The sequence below is a fragment of the Phragmites australis genome, chromosome 1 (assembly GCF_958298935.1).
Source record: "Phragmites australis chromosome 1, lpPhrAust1.1, whole genome shotgun sequence".
NCBI classification, from domain to species: domain Eukaryota; kingdom Viridiplantae; phylum Streptophyta; class Magnoliopsida; order Poales; family Poaceae; genus Phragmites; species Phragmites australis.
In genome coordinates, this window is record NC_084921.1 from 34,755,759 (window position 1) to 34,765,868 (window position 10,110).

The 10,110-nt window shown below is 46.2% G+C and overlaps 1 protein-coding gene across 1 annotated transcript; it reads left to right on the forward strand.

The window, feature by feature from the left end:
- The first annotated feature begins 8,821 nt into the window (after positions 1 to 8,821).
- On the forward strand, positions 8,822 to 9,377 carry LOC133884326 (uncharacterized). Its single transcript, XM_062323686.1, has 2 exons — positions 8,822 to 9,007; positions 9,080 to 9,377. Exons 1-2 carry the CDS (start codon positions 8,937 to 8,939, stop codon positions 9,375 to 9,377), a joined length of 369 nt encoding a protein of 122 aa, XP_062179670.1. The 5' UTR covers positions 8,822 to 8,936.
- The last annotated feature ends 733 nt before the right edge of the window (positions 9,378 to 10,110 follow it).

Sequence of the window (10,110 nt, forward strand, 5' to 3'; positions counted from 1 at the left end):
TCCAACACATTTCACTTGATATGTGAATTCTTATCCCTAATTCCCCAATCTTTTGATCCCTTTTTCCTCGATCTCATCCCCAATTTCCAAGTCAAGTGACCAACCAGCGTAGATGCACAGGCACTAGGGCGAATCCGCCCCTAGGCCAAGACCCAGGCTGGCCTATTCAAATATGGCATGGATATAAAAATTTCTATTGTTTCTACAGTAATTTCAATAGAAATTTGAGCCCATGGTCCGAGCTGAAGCCTAGCTTGCCATGGACCTGGGTCGGCCCCTGCACAAGCACAGGCAGGTGGATGAGTCATGAGTCATAAGTGGGCGGCCGACGAGCAGACATTCGAGCGAGTGGGTGGCGTGACGCGCACAATGCACGAAGGCGGGTGGCCGGGCTGATGGGCGATCGAGAGGCAGCAGCGCAACCGCTTACAAGGTATAAGGGTATGTTTGTTGGAGGAAATGATTTTATGGCTGAAAGTGGTTTTTTAGGATAAACTTATGAAGAAAATAATTATGTGAGAAAAGTAAATTAGGAGGAGCTATTTTTTTAGCTCTCAGCATCTAGTTCGTTTTAGAGAATTATTTTCCCAAAATCATTCTAAAAACTAAAAATTGTAAACTGCTACTCCCTCTGATTGCAAATATAGGTCATTTTAGCCTCCTCAACTATTCTCTAAATATAAGTTATTCTCGAACTTCTATGTACTTTTTTTTTCTTTCTTTCATTCCATTCTTGTTCTTGTTCAATAAATACTACCATTATCATAAATGAATAAGTTATTTTTTTCAATACTACAGAATAAATAAAGGATAACAAGATAATTTGATATACTTTTTTAATTCTTATATATAAATTTAAAACGATCTATATTTATAATTAGTGGGAGTATTTAACATAACTCTGACTAATTTCATAGTAAAATTGGTCCGAAAGGCTGTCAAACAACCCTTGGAAATGCTCGTATGGATGAGCCCCGTAGAATTTCGGTCTGCGTCTGCCCCTGCGTGTGATGCGAGGACAGCTTAAGAGGCGATGGCTTCCAAAAGGAAACGTGGGACGGGCAACGTGCCGCCTTTTTAGCTCGCGCTGATTTCAAGAGCAGATGAGACAGCGAGGTCATGCGGGTGGCCCGTCGTCTCAGGTAACGTGGGAGCGAGCGCCGCGCGGTTTCGCCAATAATAGCTGCGGGTCGCGTAAGGAAATGGATGGTGGATGCAGCCGCTAGCTGGTCGTCAAGGACATTGCTTCGGCGCTGATGTTTAGGGAAGGAGACGGTGCTGGAGGCCACCAAACCAGGCACTCCTGTCGTCGTGCGGTCAGTTGAATTGAACAGACTTTGAGATTACAACATGCAACAAGATGACTGACTGGATGACGGATGAAACAGGAGAGCACGTATGGACGTATGAAATGTAGCGTGTGATCATCGTTACGCTTTAATTACGGGAGATGCTTTATGTCTCAAATAGTGCTCCTAGATACTACTCCCTCCGTTCCTTTACCATCGATTTTGAGTTTCTTTACAATTATCTTATTTCGCCTACTAAACTAGTCTGTCTTTCTAAGTTTTGTAAGCCTATTTGTTTGAGTTTTTATTTTTAATTTTTTTTAAAAAATTATACTTTTAACTTGTCTGAAAAGCTGTTTTTAGAAATAGGCTACTGACTTTTACAATAAATTTTTGGCTTCTCAGCACATGCTTCTCAGAAAAACGTATCTCAGCGAGTTTCTCAGCTTTAATTTATTTTCCTCAGAAACAGATTTTTGACTTCTCCAAAAATCACTTCTTCAGAACCCTGTTTGTTCTGACTTCTGACTTCTGATTTCTACTTAGTACCAAAAACAGAATAAAAACAGAAAACAAACAGAGCCGTAGTATCATTCTAAAATACAAACCCCGTGAGCTTGGTGATTTGCTCGTGAATACTCCTTTTCATAAGCTCCGTTCTGTCATCAAAGCACGTTTTGTGGCTTTGACTCTGGAAAGGATGCAAAGAGGATAGACTAATTTGCAATCGCGTGCCTGGTAAAATTGCGTGTGGGCGAATCAACTTGAATTTTTTTAGCAACAGTGAGATACCCCAAGTTTCCCTTTTTCGGCTTTTCCAATCACGTGCGTGGACAAGTCTCCGATCCCTGTCTTGCTCCCTCCGTGCTTCGAACTGAAAAAAGGATCAATCAACAAATTGAAACAAAAAATCCAATGAAAAAGAATGTTTCAAGTAAAAAAGTTCAAATTCGAAAAAAGTTTCCGTTTGAAAAAAGTTTCAAGTCAAAAGTTTCAACTTACGAAAAGTTTCAAGTCACAAGTTTAAATTTAAGAAAAGTTTCAATTCAATTTGGAAAAAAATCATGCCAAAAGTTACAATTCGAGATAAGTTTTAAGCCCAAATATAGAGAAGTTTCAAGTCATTCATCAAAATGTTTCGATTTCACCACAGAATAAATTACCAAAAAAACAAAACTAAATAAAAAGAAGAAAACTAGAATTTACCTTCCCTTTGCCGCTGGCGCACCTCCACCACTTCTCCGGCAAGGGTGGCACACAAGGCCAGCACCGGTGCATAGCTCACCCTCCAACCCCCTGTGCATGGCGGCAAGGGTGCCGCAGGGGCAATAAATAAGAATAAGTTAAGAATAAGTTTTACAAATTCTCTTATTAATTGAGGGAGAAAGAAAGATGCTAGATTATTATGTTGTAGTTTATTTTAGCAAAAAAGTTATGTTGTAGATTAATTGGACCAGACCAACATCTTTAATCTAGCTGCCCAATTCGGCTAGTTATGACAATAGCATTTCTTAGAGTCAGGTATACTATTGGTGCAGGTGATTTATCTAACAGTGGGACCTACGGCCTTCTGCTTAGGAAACAGACGCTCTATCCACTGAGCTACAGGCGAGTTGTTGTAAGTCTTACTAATATTATATAATTTTTAACATGCAGCGAAACGTATCAATAGCTTTTAGCTTGTCGAAAGTCTTCAGCTGGCACGAGAATGAATCAGATACTACCCCCAACCAAGTCAAAAGGCCCCATGGATCCATCGCTTCAACCTCTGCTTCCACCACACCGCTTGTAACAAGCGCCGCCGACCAATCATGTCGCCGAACCCCCATCTCTACACCCCTCCCCTTCCACCATCCACCGTCGTTCCCTGCCGTCGCCGTCTTGTTCTTATGGAGGCTAGACCGCGGCGTGCGTGTCCCGGTCGGCCAAGCTCGGAGCTTCTATAATTTGGGCAACCTAGAGTTGACGAAGTTTAGAGGGCTATATGACTTTTGGGGCTATCTTGGCCACGCCCGATTGATTGATCCGTCCATCGGTTCGAGCTGTCTTGACTTTTGAAGCCTTGTCCCGGAGGCAACTACTGTATTGGTGGTGACTTCTTCTCTAGAACGCTGGGAGGTGGCACTGCACTGGTACTAGCTTCTGTAGTAATCTGAATATCTGATCATTTCTTCCGCACATTGGAGAACTTGATCTATGATGACTGCCGCGATATCTTTTCAGTTGCTTTGCGGCAGAGCATAATGATCATAACAAGCAGGCACTGTTGGTGAGTGACCCAAATTCGCAGAAGGATTATATGTAGGAGACACGGCGAGTTTCTGCAGCCTACACTTGTAAACCTCTGTGCTGGGACGAAAGAGCGAGGCAAATACATACGGCAGCCGGCTGACAGAAGGTTCTTCGTGCAAACCTCGGTCCCTGACAACACGGAGTGACGATGAGCATCAAGAGGTAGATGATTCATCGTAGCTCTCGGACACAAGATCAGAAAGATGTACACACTTTGCTGTGGTACGCGTGGGGACACCGCGTGGAAATGACCGAGCAAGAGAGTGTGCCAACTTTTAGCAGCAACGTTCAGTGAAATAACCAATATTGAGAACATTGTGGCAAATCTTCTTCTGTGCTCACAGGTCCTGTACTCACTTCTCAGTACCCACAATTCAAGCAGGCCCTAATAAGTTGGGCCTTTTATTTTTATATTTTTTCGAGTTTAAATTTAAATAAATAGATTCTCGGCGAAAAGATTTGTAAAAGTAGGCGCCCACTGCCTTCTCAGAGGGCTGCAGCCCACTCAGAGGGTGGGTACGGGTGCTAACCGTCCCCTGAGAGGGCGGTAAGCCTTCCCGCCCGGGCCCCACAGCCTACCGCCCCCTGAGGGGGCGGGTAGAGCTCCTTACCGCCCTCTCAGGGGGCGGTAAGGGCTCCTCCCGCCCGCCGCCCCGCGCCGCCCCCCCGCGCCCTGGAGTCTATAAAAACCCCGAAAAATAGAGAAAAAATCATAAAATTCGGAAAAAAAGAAAAGTTGAGAAGAGAAAGGAGAAGAGAGGAGAGGAGAGGGGAGAAAGAGAGATCGGCGAAGCCCTGCTGCATTTGGGCTACGGATTTGGAAAAAAAAATTCAGATCAATCTTTTTATCCTTTTTATTGTTGTTAATTAGTGCAGTAGTAGTATATGACATAGATTTTAGATAGTTAGATCTAGGGTTTAGAAAATTTAAAAATTTAGTTAGAAAATTGCACGATAATAGTTGAATATAGAATATTATTTTTAGTACATTATTTTCAATTTGTTACCTGTAGTATATTATTTGTAGTATATTATTTTCAGTATATTGTTTGTAGTATATAGTTTATAGTATATTACTTGTACATGCAGACGTATGAGTCAACAGTAGATGATAATTTACGAACCTAGGGTAGCATTTAAAAACTATTTTATCCGATAATCAGAAATATAGTTTGTTGTCTTAACATGTGTTATGTTTGCGGGTGTTTCTAGGAATGGGAGATAAATTAATTTTTCAGATATATTATGGTGAGGGTGAAATTATGTACGGTACCAACGGTGTAGATCTCTCTGGATTTCGCCATGTTATGAAGGGGCTTAGTAAGGCTAATGAGAGGACTATTGTGGGGGTGTGCAAATGGCTCATGCGGTTTTTCCAACTGGATCCGCAGCAATATGAGCTGAAGTTGAAAGGTGTTCTGAGCCGTGCTAGTCATGGATACTTTGGTGAGCTTGTTCCCATCGAAGCCACATCAACTTGGATGCAGTATGTAGATATATGCTGTGAACGTGGCATGCCGCTTGTTTTATTAGCTGCGGCGTACCTGAAAGATCAAAATGAGGTGAACTCTGAAGAAGCAGTAGCAGGACCAAGTGAGGCAGTGGAAGATGAGTCAGAGGCGGCTAATGTAGGGTCCAGAGAGTAGGTTGGTGATGTTCCAGACCTGGAGGCGATGGGTGTAGCTGATGAAGGGGAGCACATCCCTAGCATCATTGAAGATATGGATTTGGAGGATGAAGAGTTGGAGGAAGGCCTTGCCGATGGGGATTCTTCTGATGAGGAGGGTAATGCTGCAGTTCCTGCGGAGTGGCGGGATCAAGAATTTTCGAAGTTGGTGGTTAGCGAGGCTGAGCAGACACCGTGGCCATACCATGAGAATGAGGTGTCACAGGGTGCTATGTACCCTACAAAAGAGGCAGTTATTGATGCTGTGAAATTCTGGTCGTTGTCTCTTCGTAGGCAATTCAAGGTTGTTAAATCAAGTAAAAGAGCGTACGATGTGAAGTGCTTGGTTCCTGAGTGCCCTTGGCGGGTGCACGCATTTAGAGGGAAATGGGCAGACTACTGGCAATGCTCAATAGTTAAGGAACATAATTGTCATATTGAGGAAATAGAGTTCGCTCATCGGAACCTGTCTTCTGCTTTCATTGCAAATGTTATGTACGGAGAGATTGTGGACAACCTAAGGTATGAGCCACGATCAATAATCCGTGCTATTGAGCAAAGGTTCCAGTACACAATAAATTATGCGAAGGCATGGAGGGCGAAACAAAAGGCTATTGAGATGAGGTTCGGTACGTATGAAGATTCGTATCACAATGTACCTCGTCAATTAGCCACAATTTGTGCAAGAAATCTAGGCAGCTACTATGATATCAAGCATTACCCCTCTACTGATGTGGAGTACAGCGGAAAAAGAGTGTTGCAGCGTGCTTTCTTTGCATTCGGTGCAACTATCAAAGCATTTAGATATTGCCGACCCATCATATGCCTAGATGGAACATTCCTAACTGAGAAGTACAAAGGGCAGATATTGTCTGCAATAGGGGTCGACGGTAACAACCAAGTGCTGCCACTAGGGTTTGCGTTCGTGGAGAGTGAGAATGGGGACAGCTGGTATTGGTTCCTAGAGCGGGTGAAGCATGCAATTGTTCTTGACCGACCAGCTGTGTGTCTCATTCATGATAGACATGCAGGATTGTTGCAGGCTTTGTTGGATATGCAACACGGTAGCGTGCGACGGGGTGTACCAGTACAGTGGCCAGATCTCAAAAGCAGGTGGTGCATGCGCCATATGGGTGCGAACTTCTACAGACAGTTTAAAAACAAAGAGTTAATGAAGCTCTTCAAGAAGTTGTGCAGTCAGAACCAACAACGTAAGTTCAATGCATTATGGGCAAGACTTGATGAACTGACTCTTAAACAAACTGCGGAGGCCGCACCTAACCGTGAGGAACCAATAGCTCTCGGTCGGCTCCCAACCGATACTCCGCAGATTGTACGGAGATCTGGCTCATCTATTAGGAGCTTTTCACAGTGGATACGCAATAAGCCCAATGAAAAATGGGCTCTGCTGTACGACAGTGGTGGTGCCAGGTATGGAGTAATGACTACAAACCTTGCAGAGGTTTATAACTGGGTCATGAGAGGAATGAGGTCCCTACCACTAGTTGAAATTGTAGAAGGCATTTTGCATGGCACCTGCAAGTACTTCATTGATCGGTTTGCAGCTGCTAAGGTTGTAATGGAGGACAATCGTATGCTTTATGGCCGGATGCTATGTGAGTACATGGAGAAGGCAAATAGGAAGGCCCACATGCATCGCGCAAATCAAGAGGGCATAGCAGAGCACAGGTTCAATGTCCTGTGTCGGGATAAGGGTCGGAAGGGGGGGGGGGTAGACGTGAGCGGCATGTTCAAGAGTGTGTGCTAAGGACTGGGACGTGCATATGTAGTTGTCAGAAGCCACAATTACTCCACAAACCTTGTACACATGTCATAGCTGCGTGCGCGGAGCACCATATGCTTCCAAGGCAATATGTGTCACAATATTTCATGAAAGATCAAGTACTGAACACCTGGAACCAGGAGCTGTATGGTTACGGCATTGTTGACACTTTTACAAGTAACCCAGGGCCTTCAAGAATATATGTGCCTGATTTGGGAAAGATGAAGAATGCACCAAGCCGAAGACAATCTCGGCGGATTCGTAACGATATGGATGAATTCGAGGCTGGCCCTAGGATGCAGCGATGCAGTCAGTGCAATGAAGTAGGTCACACTTACAAATATTGTCCCAAAAGTGTAGGCGGTGATGCACCTGTTGTGTAGGTCAGCTAGTTTTGTACTTTGTATTAATATGTGTTAATTTCGCGTACGGTTAATTTGCATTCGAAGTTTGTTGTTCTTGTATTTATTTCTCAATGTACTAATGTACATGTCTTTCAAATGCAGAGATGGCTCAGCCTTCGACCCCAGAGCTTTTGGACCCTGCTGTGGACAAGAAGCATCGCAGCTTCTTATCCGCCGAGCACCAGACGGACCTAGGAGTGTTTCGCCCACGAGGCCCTGGAGAGCTGCTGACGGTAGACGAGCGCTGGACCCACAGGTACTTAGAAAAGCTGATGGTGTTACATATCATTTCGCTGTTGTTGTTACATATTATTGATGTACTGCAATACTTATAGGTTGGGCGCGGCCGGACTCCTACCGCTTTGCCGGTTGGTCGAGGCCCGAACGACGGAGGACCCCGAGGTTGCGGCCCGTCGTTTCTACTTCGATCGGTCACTGATAGCAGCACTGGTCGACCGTTGGAGGCCGGAGACACATACGTTCCACATACCGTGCGGAGAGATGACCCCGACCCTGCAGGACGTCTCTTACCTCTTAGGCCTTCCTTGCGCGGGAGCTGCGGTTGGGGTGATCGATATGCAGGCTAACTGGATGAACGACATGCATCAGCGATTTGGGCCGGTGGAGCGAAAGGAGGATGCACCCCCGTACGTGCCTGAGTTCTTAGCCGATGCACGAGGGCCAACGAAGAAGTGGATCCTACAGTTCCAGGTATGGTAACATGCAACCTATCGATTTCTAACAAATTATGTCGTAATGATTATTTCTGACACCAGTCATATATGCAGCCGACGTACATCCACCCACAAGCCAACGCATACGCGGTCTCGAGACATTTGGAGGCCTACCTCCTTTGGTTGTTTGGGTGGGTGATGTTCACTAGTGGCCAAGGCCACCTGGTTACGAGGACCCTTGTGCCGTACGCCCGGTCGATAGCGGACGCGCATGCAGAGGATGTACCGCAGTTCAGCTGGGCATCAGCTGTTCTTGCTGCGACGTATCGGGCGCTCTGCGACACATGCATGAAGAAGGAGGCACTAGCCACTTTTGCCGGGTGTCCACTTCTTCTTCAGCTATGGTCGTACGAGCATTTCGCCATAGGTAGGCCGGTGGCGGATCGCTCCCCGTACCCAGAGGAGTGGTACGACGAGATGGAAGAGAACGCGCCGACAATGGCCTCGCTGTGGTGTCGTCGACGGGTACGTAATTTACATTAACAGCTTCGTTCGTACTATGTTGCTCTCTAAATATCTGTATTGATGTTTGTCACTCAGCCACACTGGGCCCACGAGCAGCCTCGCAGCGCGTACGAGCATTTTCGTACCCAGTTTGACAGGCTACGTCCAAACGATGTGGTATGTTAGCCATACAACGTTCGGGCCGTTCATACACGTGCAGGGTCGGGATTGTCACCCTTGTGCACCCGTGACGAGGAGTACTGGCTCACCAAGGCGCCCCTTGTCTTCGACATCTACGTCGAAGAGTACTCACCGCAGCGCGTCATGCGGCAGTTTGGCCGTCACCAGGCATTCCCCCTCGTCCCCATCCGTACAGTCCCCTTGCACGTCCACAGGTACATTTGATAAATTTTAGTTTGAGCAACCTTCGTTTAGTTTGCCTTACATTTACCATGGTTTCAATGCAGGTACACGCGGAAAGGCCAGCCAGCTGGCCACCTCTGGGCGGACCGCTTGGCCCCTTACGTGGCAACATGGGCCCAAGCGCTACAGGACGTCGTTGATGAGGCGCGTCCCCACACCGAGGGAAACTTTAGGGAGTACCTACGGTGGTATGTACCTCGTACGCGGACTCGTGTCACCTACACCCCTGATGATGTCCGGGGCCACATCGCATCGACAACGGAGACATACCCGGTGCATTGGGACGAGGACGCCGCTTTAGCAGTAAGTAATTTTCTGAAGTCCGTACTACATATTGAATGAACATAACCGTATACTTTAATTGTTTACTATTGTTCGTATCCGCAGACAGATATAATTTATGATGTAAATAGGGATGCAGCTGCTGCCATGGACCGTGTCCGGCAAGGGCATCACCTAAGTGCGTCGGATGTTACGAGCTTCATTAGACGGGTTTTCGAAAAGACGACGCGCGCCCTGAAACTCACCTCCTGCCGATCTACCACAGATGCAGCAGGGCCGCCTCCCAGGACGAGTGGTGCACACGCCGAGTCGTCTCGGCCGTCAGACGTGCACCGACGTTCTTCAGTGTCGGCACCCACACGACCCCTCCTATCACGTCTTGGAGGGTCCGAGAAACATGGTACGAATTATTTTTTTCAAAATTATTGATCAATATCCTGTACTTATTGTTATTAAACATTCATTAGGTCCGTCTACATAAGTCTTGACGCAGCCTCGCAGATTGAGCCCTGTACGTCCACAGTCAGGTACTCCGGGAACCCTTCTTCCTAATTTCTAGTACTTTCAGCTAAATAAGTTAGAACTGTGTTCAGGTTACTTCGGTGATGAGGCCGGTCCGTCTTCGGCGGCCCCACACCCTACCCCCCCCCCCCCCGCAACGTACTACGGCACGTCAGCGTGGCCTTCTTCTGCTGCACCGTCGTACCACGCAGGTACAATTATACATTTTTTACTACTACTTTCAATACCATATTGTTCGTATCTAACGTGATTATTTGTTCACGGGCCCCTC